Below are 16563 nucleotides of genomic sequence, written 5' to 3'. Positions count from 1 at the left end.
TTAAAGAGGCGTGTGATTACCTGATGATTCCATTTGATAGTTCCACGATTAGATGTGAAAATTTGGGTTTAGCAGATAAAATGGATTTTTAGGCGATCTTTTGCACGAATTTTCAATATTCCAGTGCGTACGGACTCGCAGTCCAGAAGGTTCCCAATGCTCGGCAGTGGAGTGGCATTTAGCCAGGCTCCGCTGTGAGGGCGACATGCCGTCTCAAAGCAGGCCAAGCGGTGTTGGTCGAAAGATGTACGTAAAGATTGGATTCGGGATTGTAGGCGGACTTCGTCCCAAACAAATTGCTTATGCTGATCCTCTGGGATTTCCAGTCCTAGCGAGTGCCACTTTACGACCGCCGATGATAACTCAGAGGGCACGTAATGTTCAAAATCGGTTGGAAGAACCGTGCCCATGAGTTTCTGGCATGAAGAAAGTGACGACAGGTAGGCAGGCAGTGCAACATCATTCGGACACCGAATTCCAAGGCCTCCGTGGCGTACGGGGAGTGAAGCTTGACTCCACCCCAAAGAGTCGAACTCGACATTGCATATTGATTCGATCTTCGAACGAAGGGAGTCGCCGAGATCAGTGAGAATGTCCTCATGTAGGTAACAAGGTGCACTTCTGAGGGAGTAGAGTAATTTAGGCAGGGCGAAAAAGTTTTTCACAAGAAACAGGCCGACGTGGCTGTCCAAAAACGTGAGGCGGTCCAGCAAAATAGTTAACGTGGAATGTTTGGTAAGAAGATCAGTCTTAATAGCAGTCGGCAGGATGGGGGATCCAAGGATCCGGAGATCATTTACGTCAGTCGCGCGCACTTGGCCAAGACCAGTGCGGAGGGACGATGAAAGGTCGTCAAGGCGTTTATCAGGAATGTTGACACCGACTAATTCGGATTTGGTGGGGTTAATCTCCAATCCAATCCTCAGAAGTGCAGGTGCCAACGACAAAGCGTCTCTTAAAATCGTCTCTGGGGAGCCGCCAATAGTGGCATCGTCCAGATACCAAATATTCAGTTCGGAAGAAACCGACCGAGCTATTCCATTTATTCCCAAGGCAAAAGAGAAGGGGACCTAGTGGATCGCCCTGTTGAACTCCCGTACTTGAAGGAATAATATCCGAACCGAATACTAGAGAGCTAGGTCTTCCATATGACAATAGCGCCAGGGGATACAAAACGGGGAACTGGTCGAAGCAAACTGACAGGAAGTGATCCCGGCGGATGCAGTTAAATGCGTTCTTGATGTCAAGTTTGAGAAGTGCCCTGTCATGGCGAGAATCGGCTGACGCATTGGCGATATAACATCTCATTGCGTGGGCGGCGCCTTCACATCCATTCTTGACAGCAACTCCAACTTGAACAGGTCCGAAAAATGCGCCAAGATCAGTAGAGACGAGCCTGCAAGCAAGCTTAGCAGCCAGCCTCCTGAAGACATTTCCGACAGCGATGGGGCGAACTCCACCATCGGTCTTCCTCAAGGCAGTGAGATTGGCAGAGAAGAATAAGTCACGTGCATACGGGATAAGGTCGCCGGAGAAGAACCGATTGCAAAGAGCAGTAATTGCCTTCACCAGGCGGGTTCTTGCCTCGCCTGTAACCGGGGACGTCAGGTCACGTAGGTGGCCAGGACGAAGACCGTCCACGCCACCACTGCTGCTGAGGGGGAAACTCGCGATGCAGCTTAAGATCTCCGAGGGCGTAAAGGAATGTGTAGGGGTTCCAGAGAGGACTGGCAAAGCACGGAGGTCGGTGGGGGCAGCCGGATGTTTAAGTTTGAGTGCCTCGAGAAGCTCTTCCGACGGAGGTAGAACAACGTCATCGGAAGCCACAAGGCGAACAGCAGCTTTAACATCGTTTTCCATAAGCTTGGCGTGGACTTTATTACGAAGGTTTGTGCGTTCAGTTTATTCGTTAAAGGGGTCTCAAATTCAGCGGGGGGAGTAGGAAGGACCGTGAATGGATTTTTGTCGAAGAGAGTCAAATTTTCCTTTAATTGCGAAGTCAGTGAACCGCGCTGCTTCGAATTAGGTTCCCTGTAGGGTGTGTGCCAATTGCCATGGGACCAAAGCAAAATAATTTCAGCCAATCAGCAGGCTGGTCAGAATCGAGGGCGTTTACAATGGTCTTCGTGAGCGAGTCGGCGACGGCAATCCGAGCTGCTTTCGGAATTTTTATGCATATCTTCCGTGCGCGGCGCAGACCGGCACAGAGGATAACAAATCTTCGAAGGGGATGTCACAAACAACCGGACGAGACGGGAGTGGGGGATTTTGAAGGGGTGCTGGCTTTAGGGGACAAGCACTGAGACACGCTGGACATTTCCAGATTGCGAGGGCTGCAGATGACATCTTTGTTAAGCCGGCACAAGATAGGTGCACATCTCTCTGACAGTCAAAGCACTTTCTCGCCTTCTTGCGAGTGTTATTTGTTGAGCAGATTAGGCATTCGAATGTTTGAAACGATTGAATAAGAGATGGGATCATAAACAGATTAGATACAAGAATTGAGGAATATAACAATGAGTACAAGAATATAAGATACAAGGAAATCAGAAAGAACGATATTACAATATAATGAACAACAATACAAGAAATAGCAACAAAGCAACAACAACAACGTGCACGTGCTTTTTTTTTCTAATGGAAACAATTCTTAGAATTGTTTCCATGTTATCTTTTTTTAAACCTTCGTTATAAATATTATCGACGAATTCGTAATTTTCCCATTCAATGTTTCGTTTACGGCATTGTTGATTAATTCTTGTGTAATGCTATCTTCAATTTCAACAATCAATGGCTCTAATTTTTCTCCCATAAAATTGCAACAACGAAGTACGGTGACTCTTTCTTTTCCCTGTTTAAAGCCAAAAGTATTGTCATTTATTCCGACAAACGACTTTCTCGGTGTCCTTGTTATATAAAGCGCTGTTTCATCACAATTAAATACATTTTCTCTTCCATATTCCGTAATTTTCTGGTCAAGGATTTTAAAAAACTCATTGATGTAAGTTAAGTCAGAAGAATTTCTCTATCCATAAATTGATTTGAATCTCAGTTCATGACGCTTTTTGAATCTGTCAAGCCAGCCGTTTGAAGCTTTGAAAGAATAAAATCCAATCTTTGAAGCCGTATATAAGGCGATTTTCTTTATGAAAGGACCTGATATTGGAACTTTATCTTCCCGTAGTTTCTGAAATATTTCAAAAACTTGATCATCAAATTTAGATTTCTCACAATAAGGCATCGGATCTTCATCCGTGTTTACAGTTCATTGTTCAAGAAAAGGCAAAATTGTTTTTTTTTATTGGCGAAATCATGCCTTTACTAGTTTTGTATTTTTGAATGACCTGTCTTTCAGATAATTTGTTCTTCATTATCAATTTAGTAATCTTTAATTTTGGCGAATTTGGGAGTATTCATTACACAATCTTCACTCGATTGGGATCATCTGCCCCCACTAAACTGCATTTGTCAGCCGAATACGAAAAGCACTGAATTATAACTGGAAGACGAATCCTTATGGATTGGTATCTGTTTACCTAGACTCGAAAAACTAGACTCAATAACTTCAGTTTCTTAAGATCAATTAATTTTATATTTAATTATAAATAAAATCAAAAAATATTTTTTTATTAATAAAATATTAGTCCATTTGTTCATGTGGTGTTTTAACATTTGTTCTTAACAACAAATGTCTGCGAATTCAGAAGTAGTAAAACTTCTCATCGACCACCGTCGTTTTGACGTCCCTCTCACAGCCCTCACACGCTACCCCAATTCTATGCTTGGAAGGTAACTACTTCAAAAGAAACCTTAGAATGTTCAACAATGAGCAAGAACTAAATAACATTGTAAAAAACGAGAATGGCGAGTATGAGCTAGCTTTGGGAATTCCTGCGGATATATTTGAAATCACTCTGGTAGACAGGACCACTAAATCATAGGGTTTTTACTTCCACGACACAATTTACTGCCCAACTGCTCTTTCTCTCTTGGACATTAAAGAGGCGTGTGATTACCTGATGATTCCATTTGATAGTTCCACGATTAGATGTGAAAATTTGGGTTTAGCAGATAAAATGGATTTTTAGGCGATCTTTTGCACGAATTTTCGAATATTGGGGCTCGTGGACGGTTTGATGCCTTTTTGAATACACAATTACTAAAAGTACTACTAGACTGCTCTGCAAGGTTCAAATTGAGGTAGTAAAAATAAGGGGAGAAAGAGAGAGTCATATAGCCATTATGCGGGACTCGGATTATGTCGAGTTGGATGAAGGAGAGAGGCCATTTAATCACCCAGTGGAAGGTTTTCCTTTTATATTAACAAAAAGTGATCCACGACACAGAAATGTCTAAATTTTTCAAATATGCAGATAACCGAATAATGGCCAAACAAGTCCTTGAAATGCGGGGTTTTAAGAAAGTCAAAATAGTTCACGAAGACCACCCCACAACACGTGATCGGGTGAGGACATACCCCAGCAGGCGGACAGAGGGTAAGAACGTTGTCATATCGTGGCAGTGTTTTATAATTATGTGCAAAGACCGTTTATTCACGTTTCGTGGGAGAGAAACGACAGCAGTACTCGGCATGTGGAGTTTCAGTATGTCAGGTCTCGGTCGGTGGTCAGTCTGAACGAGGCCAATTCAGATCCTCCTAGTGCGATAAGAGTGCCTCGGGAGTATGAAAATATTATTTTTGTTGACGAGACTGATCTGCTTGAGTACAGGAGAACTTCTGGTCCCAGTAGTAGGGAGTCACTCGACGATCAGGATGTTTGACTTTATATGTATTTATGTTTTGGGGGTTTATTTTATTCATATGTACTTAATTTTAACTAGTAAAAAAATGTGTTATGAAAATTTAAGGCTAATGGAGGATAGATTTGAGTATTTCTTTCCATATTGAGTATTGGTTGTAAGAAGTCCCAATGAGTGGTTTTATGTATGGGATGATTTCTCTGAATACGAGAGAACGAATGGAGTTTTACGGAGGCTTCTTTCTGTTTTTTTGTTTAATTATGTTCGGAACAGGGGTGATGTTCCTAGCGAAATCTTACGTTTTTCTTGGTGATATTCATTGATTTTTCTGGTGGTGGTTCTTCGAATTTTGTTAATATTCGAAGAATTTGACGTGAATTTAAATATTTGACCTCAAAACATCGGACTATATATTCAGAAAAAAGATTTGTTGCTATAATCACACTGTGATGCTGTTAAATTATTACATACTTATTTCTTCGGTTTTTTGTTTTCAAGAATGTATTTTTTGAATATAAATATAGGGAAAAAACTTAATTTTAATAATCATACTTATATTTTCCTTTATGCACGGGCCGGTTCATTTTATTCTGCAGCATGCAGAAAATATGCTGCTTATCCAGTAATTGTAGATTCAGAAGAAGAAAACCAATTTCTTGCTGGTTTTTTTAAATAAAGATAAATAAGGGGCAAGTGGTGAAAATATTGTACTTGGAATACAAAGAAGATCTAACGATTCTACGTTGGTGAATATAGCTAATTATGAATCTTTAGTTAATTTTTTATTGGTTTATATAGAGACTTATACAAACTGGATGCTTAGTGACGTCAATAGTGAAGATATATACAATGCAATAAAACTTGATCACTGTACGCAAAAATGGTTCATCTTTCGTAAATTTACATTATTTTCTTATGGAAACATTGTTTGTGAAATAGGTCAATTTATTGATTAAACTTAGATAACATTTCTAATAATGTCGAAACTTATCAACTTTCTGAAATAGACAAGCCTAAAAAACTTATTCATCATAATTTAAAAGGAACAACAAATAAATTTCAATTTGAGGAGCATGAATATATTCTAATAAACAAATATTTTGGTTTTATGATTATAAGTATATATGCGCCGAGTTTGATGCGTATCCGATCAGTATAGATTCTACATTAGAAAATGAATTTATTTCAAGTAAGATTTCATCTACTAATTAATTTAGAGACTATCGTCCATGATTCGCTAATTGGAATGTAGATGTGTTTTTATACTTTTTATAGATATGAATCGGTGAAGACTTTTAAAAACATGGCATTTTTGTGGTATTCTAATTTTAAGAATAATTCTGACGCACCTCTAAGCAAGGTTTTAGTAGCTTTTTCAAGAATATCTTCGTGTGATGGAACGTGGAGTCCGAAAATTAATTCTTTAAATTTTGGAATATGCGAAAAAGAAAATCATGATAAATTTATAGATCCTAACAATAAAAAAGACAAGATGAGGGTATGTAAAATTTTAAAAATATTAGTTTATTCAAGTTGAAATATTTGTTGGAATATTTGTCGGGATATTTGTTGGAACAATGATTTTAGTATTTGTTTCGTTAAAAGTAATGTTGTTACTTCGAAAAAAAACAACAAACGACAACATTAATTTTTAATAGTCAATAAATTAGAGATAACAAAACGGTAATCTTAATTAAAATAAACTTTTTAAACTTTAAAACAAAAATTCTTTCGAATAAGTCTCAATCACATAGTCCTTTCGTCTTAAGATAATGACTTTTACATGGATTGAAGATTCTTTCCGCCAATCAAAGAATTGTTTTGATGTGCAGCAAACATTGCTGGTCTTAAAACAAATGATTCTATTGAAGAATGGCAATAAACAGAGGTATTTAGTCCACCACATTTTTGTTTGCTTCCTTTGACAATAAATAGTTTTAAAGATTTGATACTTTTGTAGAATTCGATATGAAACAATAATTTCGGACATGATAGTCTAAGTAGCTAATGTGTCCAAAGCAAAATAAAAAATGGATTGTTACCAAAAGTTAAATAGATTTTATTAAATTAAAAATCGAATATTTTAGCCAAAAAATGTCATTTTTAAAAATTTTAAGGCAAAAACAAAAGGAAAAAACGTTATTAAGAAATAAAAAAGTTCACAATATTTAAACCTTATCAAGAATCGGAGGTTCTACGTGCTCAACAGGCCTATCCACAACCGTAGGCTGAACATCAGCACCAGTCGAATACAGTTGTTCAAGTTGAGACTCTACAACTCACCAAAACAAAAACTGTCATATTTAGGTCGCTTTAAAACTTGACTTTAGTCAACAGAACTTGCCCAAAGGATAGATCCTCTCTGTCCGTTTAATCACATCCTTAGCCATCGCCTCTGCTTTACTAAAAATCAAAACCGAATGATTACATTATTTTGATAAACGAAGCCAAGTCGGAGGACGCAATTCCTCTGGTCATCGTGTCCACCATCACCTTCCTTATTCGCTTCACTTGCCTCCTCTGACAATAACTGGTCTTTTTGATCTGGTTCTTGTTCCTCCCCGTAGAACCCACCATAAAGCAATGCAGTTTATATCCGTCGGTTGTGCTCGCAGAGGCGTGGGCATCCACCAAAGTCTAAATGGAGGTCTACAAAATAAAGCCTACGTGCCATTTCTTGACAATGCTTTGTATTTTGTCTTGGGTTGTGTCCATTCCGGCAAAGGAGGTGTAGCAGTTCTTCCCTTCGACGGAATCGAAAACGGAATATTTTGTAGCACAAATTCTCGCTTTTATCGAGATCTGCCAAAGACACTTTGTATGAACGCCCTTTCAAGTTGTCAGATGCGAGTTCTAATAATTTCAAAGACTCGGGTACTTTCTCCAGTGGTTTTTGTTACGACAGTTTTTCCGATTTTTGTGTTCTCAAAATAGGGAGGAGCACTCACGTTGTACCATTCCTTCCTCAAAAAGGGGTCAATACTATTTATATTGTTGATTAAAACTACGTTTTCTTTTTCTTTATAGCAGCATATTTAGCATCTGTCTTTCCCATAGGCAAGCTAGAATAAAAGTCGCACGTTAAAAAAACGTTAATCTATTTATTTAATTTATACAAAAACTTTGTTTAAATCTAAAAAAATTATTTTTAATTTTTGTTAAAAAATTGTAGGGGAATAAAGGGTTTTAAAGAGACCTTCTCAGTGACTCCAATCTGGTCAGGCGAATAGAGATAGGCTGATATACTCCAATATTTGATTATTTGTTGACTTTGGACATCCTTAAACAATATTTGAAAATTCAATTGTGAAATAAATATTCAATTTTTATACTTATCTTTAACAACAACAAAACTTTCTCAATTTTTGTACTTTTCAAAATGCTCAAGAATAAACCTCGTGTAATTACCTGGATCAAATACTGTTGCCAAAAATTCGGAAGTAGACAAAGTTCTAGAACAATCCAGAAACATTTGGTTTATTTATTTAATTAATTTTTTCAAGTCTGGTACTTATTCTACACCTTTTCAGGTTTAAAGTGGATCTTCTTAAAAGCAAAGTGGAACAATAAAATTATTTAATTAACCATGTCATTATTATTTAAAACCGATGGGGCTAACCTCTGAATTCTAGCAATTACGGTGTTGCATAAAGATGGAGTGATTATACTAGTTTAATCCTAGTTTCTTTCAAGTAAAAACTCAGTTGATGGAAAAGTTTCTACACCATTCAAAATATTTTTATGTCTTTGCGATGTGTCTTTTTATGTCAGTTTTGAATACTGACTAAATATTCTCAATTGTGTTGAGCATTAGGAACCAATCTTAAAATTTTATTTTCTATGAATTCCTTTTCTGTGATAATTTCTTTCATTCCTGAATAGCATAAAGCATTGTCTACTACCACTACTAAGAAATTTTAAGCTTGCCTGGGTTTCCGTAGACAAATTCTCAACCATTAATGAGCAGATTCTTTATTAAAGGATCCACGTTTCAATTCATAATGTAACAATCCAAGAGACCAAGTTTCCTTCATTCACCATATCTTTCATGGGCCCCGATAATAATATTTTTCTTAATTGCAGCCTCAGAATTTTTTATTCGTGCAAGCATTCGTGCAAGCCGGGTGGTGCAGTGCTTGAAGAATTTGGCAGTTTCGCGAAGCTCTGGGTTCGAATCTCACTGCTATCATTCCGGCCGAAGGTTCCATGCATACTACATGCACCCTGGATTGACGAGTGACGCCGTCATCAGTGATTTCACTGCGGAACCGGATGTCTACATCAGCCACAGCACGAGAGAAAAATAGATGCGGGGGGACAGCTCGTTTGGATTCGTTCGTTTGGATTAGTTAGTTCCTAATAACATGTTTTCTCTTTCTATCTTGATCTTATGTGGCTGGCCAGTGCGAGATTTCACATTAAGTTGCGATCTCGCGGAACGGCTGTATTGATTTATTTATTATTATTGCAAGCATACAAATGAAAAATGAAATATTTACCCAAACATCAAAATATATAGGTTTTTGCTTAGTCACTTTTCCAATTGATCACTGCACTTTTGAATGTCACTTTGTTAAAAAAAACAGAAATTATTTTTGTACCAGTTTGCTTTTGGTAAGTTCCATTTTGCTTTTGAGGAATAGTGAACATTAACTTTTTGTGAACATAAAAATATTAAATTTAATATTTTTACATCGTATATGAAAATTCTTTAAAATCAATAAAATACACGCTCTACAGTTGTTAGCAGGGTTAAAAAACGAAAACGCGTCATTTTTTCAAATGAAGGAAATAATTGAATTACAAAAATGGACATTACACACAGCGTGATTTATCTCTTTATTTCAATGTTTTTTGGGCTGCATAAACAAAATTCTAAAAATTCTGAAGGAATACTTTTCAGGATGACCAAAAAACAAGAAAATTTACTTGCCCAAGTTTTAACCATTCGACAGAGATCTATTTGAATGGTCATTTAGACTAACGTCTCTCGTGACACTTCCTTGAGATCATCAAGCCAATCTCCGAAAGGAACTTCAGGCCTTTTGGGCCTATTATCCCACTCCTCTCGAAAGCCGGAGGAACGAAAAGGCAGGTGTTCTCCAATGAGGCGTACTTTGTGATTGAGTTTTGTTATTATTAAAGAAAGATTGATTAATTAAAAATATTCACATTAATTTAAAATATTTGAATAAATTCTTATAATGTCGAGTACTTTTTCTGTGTGTACAAATTGGAATAACAATCATTTTTAGAGTAAATTCGATTCTACACAAGAATGTTACCAATGTGGCGTCCAAGAGGCACAATTTTGGAACAGAACTCAGGGACACACACTCTGCCACATTTGCCACCAAAACATATATACTAGTAATAATCCACCACTAAAAGACTACAAACATGACGTTTTTACGATTTTATTATTTATAGCCCAATTCATTCCATCCGCTTTCCAGCACTGTTAACAAGCTATTCTCGACTACTCACAAAGTTGTATAAATATACATATAATAAGGGCAATACATACATAGTCGGGGATATTGTGTCGGTGGTTGATGGAGGGGTCACTTATTATGCACAAATAAAGTGCATTTGTGTTCCCACAAACAGCGAGTATTGTGCCACTCTTTCCTGGCTGAGACCAAAGACCAATCGCACAAATTTGGACGATTTTGTGCCTGAGGAATTTGAATTGACAGGTTGTTGGGTGTGGGGTATTGGTAGCCTTTGATGATGGTTGTATGTATCCTTTTCGCTATCTTCAGTTTGTTTGTCATGTTCCTAACAGCGACTATGAAATTCACTTTTCACACCATTCTAGACTATATGATAATTTTGGGTTCATTTCTGCTAATTATTCTAAATTGTAATAAATTGTCTTTCTTTATCATGTTTTGTTGCTGGCCAGTCCAGTATTCCTGTCAAGGGTAACAATCTCGATGTTAACTCCCTAATATATTAAAAGACGACACCACAACCTGGTTAAAATGGTGAAGTTTGTCTAATTTCGTCACCTGATCCCACGATGATTCCGGGAGCCAATGATAACATGGATTATCCATTTGTTATTCGCGGTTTGTAGACTGAAAAAGTGAATAAACTATTTTTTTATTTCGCCCCTAGTAAGAAAAAGTAATATTCGTCCATATTAATTTGCCCGTTGCTTCCATTATTCTCACACAAATCTGGAACAAAAAAAGTAGTCTGTGTCACTCGAATAGGCAACGGCATGTTGTACTGAATATGGTACAGCGACAAACTTATAAATGAGATAATTGTGGTATTCGTTCAGATTCGAAATTTGCTCCTCAAGCTTTGGGGATCTGGAAGGAACTTTACCTCTCTGATGCCATCGATTTTTCTTCGGTCTAATGGGCTACGTTTAGTTGGTTAGGCACTTTTAATGGGATAGATTTTAAACTGTTAAGAATCTCCACAAGTTTTTCCTTCAGTTTTATTTTTTATATTATTTTGGCGACATCAAAAATTTATCTTAAGTCCTTGGAGTTTCTTTTTTCCATTTGCTATGTTTTGGAAAATGACGTTCATCTGTTCTTCTAACTCAGGTCGTTCTTTTCTGACGACTATTACGAGCAGGTGTGTCTCCAAACCTACAAGAAATTACAAATAAATTCTTTTTCTGTTTGACACCAAAGTTGACTAATGCCATTTTGAGGACAATTCTGGAGAATAACAAGTGTTTGAAAGTTTTGTAGTCACCTAAATACAGAAATTTGGATTGACTGTACATTTCTTTGTGATTTTTTACTTCGATCAAACCACCTTAATTAAGTGGCACACAAATTTCTAACCCTCTACTAGATAATTTTTGACAAGAGCGAGTTAGGAATTGGACCATTGTGTTTTCCACGTCCATCCATTCTTCCTCATTTTATCTAGCCTTTATCTAAGGTGCAGTCCAGTCTCTCTTGCTGACTAAATATCAGGAAAAAACTGGATCGGCGAGTACCAAATGAGACACTTTTTTCAAAAAATTGGAGATTTTTATCTTTGTATAAAGGATAGTGAGAATTCAAGTAATTTAAAAGTTTAGAAGAAACAAAAGAAGCGTTGCACAATATTTTGTGACAAAACATACATTTGGCTTTCGATAAAGGCTGTTCACCACACTTTGAAAATACATACAACAGATATTCGCTATTTTCGTTTCTTTATCGTTAATCTTAATTTTTATACTTTCGAATGATCGTCTTTAGAGTTATTTCGATCAAACATTTTGATGTTCATTAATTCGGATATAATAAATGTACAAAAAAATGCTAAAAAATAACTATAGCACTATAGATGTCGAATCGGCACGTTATTTGTTGAGAACCTAAGGTGGCGGGCATCTACTTTAGGAACGCTGTACTAATCCGTAATTTCCAGAACAAGAAGGCTGAAAAAGTAGTCGAGAGGCTAAGGGTCAGCATCTAACTTTGTTCCTTAATATTAATTATTGTATTCAAAACCTTTTTGTTCACGCAGAGTTACCGGGAGACTTAATTAATTTTTATCACTGCCTTGTTATCGATAATTTCAATGCAAAGAATACTTTATAATTACGGCTCGACGAATATTTCTAAACCATGTGAGCATATTTGCTATATCTGTTCATACGTCAGAGGCCACTATCCATCATTTCCCCCGTGACAACAAGGATATACAAAATGTTCTATACCCAATTGAAGGTTTACGGTGCTTGTCGAGATTGTTCGATGACACTTTTATTTCTGAATGTTCTCTGCCTCTTAGAAACAAATTTAAAAAAGTCGAACAAGCAGCAAAGCCAGAATCACTTAATTGAATCTATTTAATTTGTCTTTTTTAGTAAACTATAGCACGACTACCAGGAACAACAGTCTCTGTGACCTATTGCTAATAAAAGTTTTTTTTATCCATTTATTTTGAAAAATGGTGATATTATCGGACTCAACAATGAACCTTCAACTTTCAAAAAATCGCTAAACTAGATCAGACAACACTGCGAGCTCTACAAACGGACATGGCCGATATATTTGTGCAGTTACTCAACCAAACGACAAACTAAATATGCTTTGAATCCTATCGGCCCACCTGATAGAATTAGAAAGACAGATGGTCAGTTTTAGTTGGGCCAATCATGTATACAAGATAAGAAAATGAAAAATCAAAAAGTCGCAAATGAAGAAAACCACTTTTCAATGACCTGTCCGTTCGTCATAGCCACCTTCCTCTTCTGCTTTTCAAAAGTGACCGGACACTGCATCTCCATCCAACTGATAGGAATCATCGCCGAGGGGATCGGGGGGTCACAATCAGCATAAATAACCCCCAACTCATCCTCCTGCGTCGTCAACAGAAAGGCCATCGTCTCCCCAATTGCTAACTACAAATCAAAAATATTCAAAATACTATTTTGGCCAAAACATAGTCTCCACAGCGGAAGGACGCATACAAATCAACTTTGTCCTTTTCCGTGGCCCGGACGTCCTCTTTTCTGAATTTTACCACAAAGAACATCCTACCTTAGAAGCCCTTTTCGCGGATAGTTCATTTTCTCGTAGTTCACACAGAGGATGCTACATTTGCAGAATCTGACAGAAACGTGGGTGATTAGGACAAGAACAGTGTCATCAACCGAAGGAATTATTGCCTTTTTGGTCAAAGGGGAGACGGAAATTGACTTTGTGTTAAATTGTGTTTTACTTTCTCTGTGGTGACTTGGACTGTCCCGTGTAAGGAGGCGTGGATTGAGTTGAAGAATTCGTAGGTCCCTGCAGAGGATTGGTGAGTATTTTTGAAGGACAGTTCCTCCCCTTATTCGACTAATCTTTAAAAACGAAACCTGGGAAGCATACAGCACCTGGAGCCACGTTCATTATAATTATATTTATTTTAAAAATAAGAGCAGACATTATATTAGTATTTATGGAATGTTGCGATGCTGATTTTTACTTCATTCCGAGACAACTCTTATTTCTCTCAGTCGGAAAAAGCGAATATTCATTTGTGAGTTTTGTGAAGTAATAATACTTGGTTACTGGACTCGTTATGGGCTATTTTTGACTTTACAAAAAGACACCAATTTTCTTATATCACTATAATAAACCAAGATAACTGTTATTTAATTTTTATGCATTTTTGGGGATATAAATTAGTGAGATATGGGTTTATTATTAACATTTAAAATTATAGATTTTTAGTAATACTTCATGAAAATTAACTTGTTATAAAAATATTAAATATAATAAAATATCAAAAAGGAGAGAGATGATGTGGAGCAATCTCGAATTGGGAATTTTTGTCACAGACCAAGTTTTCCGTACAAATGGTCAGCAAGTTTATCTCGACTTTTAGATACTTGTGAATTACTGGAACAATTCCTTTCTGACACTACTTTAACTGACGTTTCCGAGAGTGTTCGAAGCTGCCTTTCCTCCTGCTGCAAAAACAAAATTTCCCAATACAGGAACGCAGTGCGCACATTGGACGTCATTGTGGTAAGGGAGGAGTACTCCGACAACAATGCGGCAAGGGTTATTGCCGAGGTCAGAGCTCTCTGTGTCGAGAAAATTATGGAGACCAAAGACCTGGCCTGCAAATACGCCGATAGACTATTAGAACTGTCTCCTTCGGTGGAAGTCCAAGTCTTTGCCTATAAAATGTGAATTGTGCAGTAATATTGCAGGAAAGGCGACTATAACCGATATGTGGCTGAAGTGGTCCCTTCGAGTGAGGAGTTTCTCCAGGCCAGCAAAGAGGCATATTCCCGGGCAGAAACTCTGTCGAAGGATTTGCCTCCTGAGAATATTGTCAGACTGGGTCTGATTCTGAACTTGTCTGTGTTTTACTACGAGATCATGAATGACCCCAAGAAGGCAATTCAGGTGGCCAGTGAGGCATTTGCGGAGGCCTACGCGAACTATGACGAGGATTGGGACAACACTAACAACGATGCTACCAATATTCTTAAGTTGATGAAGGACAATTTGGATCTTTGGGGTTTTTTTGAGTGATATATTCCAAGGACGAAAGGAACAGGACTCGGAGGAGGATTCCTCGACAGACGACGTTTAAGCTTTCCTGTTTTGATTATTTTTGTGGTTCATGTGGTTTGGCTTTCTTTTGCGAATTTGCTCCCTTTAAGTAGAAGTAAAGATACTTTAAATTATATTTATTGTTTTTGAAAGTCTCTTTTTTACATTTATGTTTTTGACTTTTTGACAAAAATCATTAGCAATGTCACGAATGGTTATTTATTATATTCTAAGAATTGATTTTTTTATTTTTTAGGTATTGTCAGATTCACTACAATAGGCCCACTTTTTGACTTTTGGGGTACGACTTTTGATTTCTAGCCACGCATTTTTATTGTAACATAAACATTTTTGATAACATTTATTGAGAGATTAATGGACAACTGGCAAGATTTAATACAAAGACCGGCCAAAAAACAAAATGTTCAATTCAGTCCTCCACGTATTTTATATTTTCCTCTACAGTCTCTATTTAGAACTACAACTATGTTTGTTTTACATGTCTGTTGAATAGTATTAAGAACTAGGAATGGACGTGTTTGAGTAGGCATACATCTAACATTAGTTATGATTACTAAATATGCTTTACAGCCCCAAGATTACGTCCGGCCTACGCTTTTCAACTTTAGACATACTAATACGACATCTCTCTGTTCAAAACACGAAAAACAGAACTCCGATGCATATAACTCAGCACTCACAAAATACTGCTAGAACATTACTCTACAATAAACAGCATAAATAGTCATTAAAAACACGTAGTCATTACATCTGCCCGGTTAGTTAGAATAATTTCAAATTCTGAAGAATGATAAAACAGAGAAATAACTACTTGCTTTACTCAAATATCTACAATTGCTCTATTCCAGCACACAATTCATGTTGAGATATTATTTAGGGTAAAGAAATAGTCTGAGCACGCCAAAGGCCTACAACCACGCGACTGCGTATAAGCAGACTGATTTCAACTACAAGGTTTTCGACTGCAACAATTCTGAGATATATTATATAATAATTTTTGAGGAACTGCTATTAATATAATTGTTAAAAATTTATTTAAATCAATTCTAGTTTTGTCATATGGTTTATGTTGTCATTTGCTAACACAAAACAGAGAAGGAGTCTTTCATCTTTGCCAAACATAAAACAATCACCCTCAACACTAAAAACAGAGCCGTGGAAGGTGATTAACAAATAACCGAAAATAGTCCTTCACTTTAAAAAATGGAATAAAAGTAGCCTCACGGGACGACCAATCCCCAATGGCCAGACTCGCCATTTGCTACCAAACTGGCCCACGCTACGAGTCGACCACTCAGCGAGGCATCTGCGACATTCTTCGACTCATGATTGACCAAGTTTGACACATTTGTGAGCGTAGAGCAAAGTGGATTGCACAGGATTCAACTTTATTCGATCAGTCCAGCAAAGAGGAGCCTCACTCGGGTTAATCAGTCGTGTTATTTCCAAGTTGTGTGGTCTCACGTGAGTCAATGTACTACTATGTGGACTGCACGAGGGATGTGCTGTATGAATACTGTGTTGAGTCAATAGTGATCAAATGGCCCCCTACCTTGCCCTCGCTGCTGTCCACCCCGTTTTTAAGCGGTGGGAAGTGTCGGATATGATCACTCCTCTTCTGAGGGACATTTCCATCGCCAATTCCAACGACCGGCTTGTTTGTGTTGAAAAGATTCACGAGGCTGCCTTCCATCGGAATTTGGGCAATTCAGTCCACTCCTCTCCGTATATGACCCACAACCTCACATCCCCCAACGTAATA

The 16563-nt window shown here is 37.4% G+C and overlaps 1 protein-coding gene across 1 annotated transcript; it reads left to right on the top strand.

The window, feature by feature from the left end:
* The first annotated feature begins 4348 nt into the window (after window positions 1-4348).
* Window positions 4349-14759, top strand: LOC115228128 (14-3-3 protein 3-like). The gene is made up of 4 exons (XM_029798787.1): window positions 4349-4465; window positions 6095-6259; window positions 6531-6649; window positions 14432-14759. Exons 1-4 carry the CDS (start codon window positions 4349-4351, stop codon window positions 14757-14759), a joined length of 729 nt encoding a protein of 242 aa, XP_029654647.1.
* Window positions 14760-16563: the final 1804 nt, after the last annotated feature.

This window comes from Octopus sinensis, unplaced genomic scaffold (assembly GCF_006345805.1).
Source record: "Octopus sinensis unplaced genomic scaffold, ASM634580v1 Contig09569, whole genome shotgun sequence".
Lineage (NCBI taxonomy): Eukaryota > Metazoa > Mollusca > Cephalopoda > Octopoda > Octopodidae > Octopus > Octopus sinensis.
Note: the sequence above shows the minus strand (reverse complement) of the source record. Positions and strands in the feature narration are given on the sequence as shown.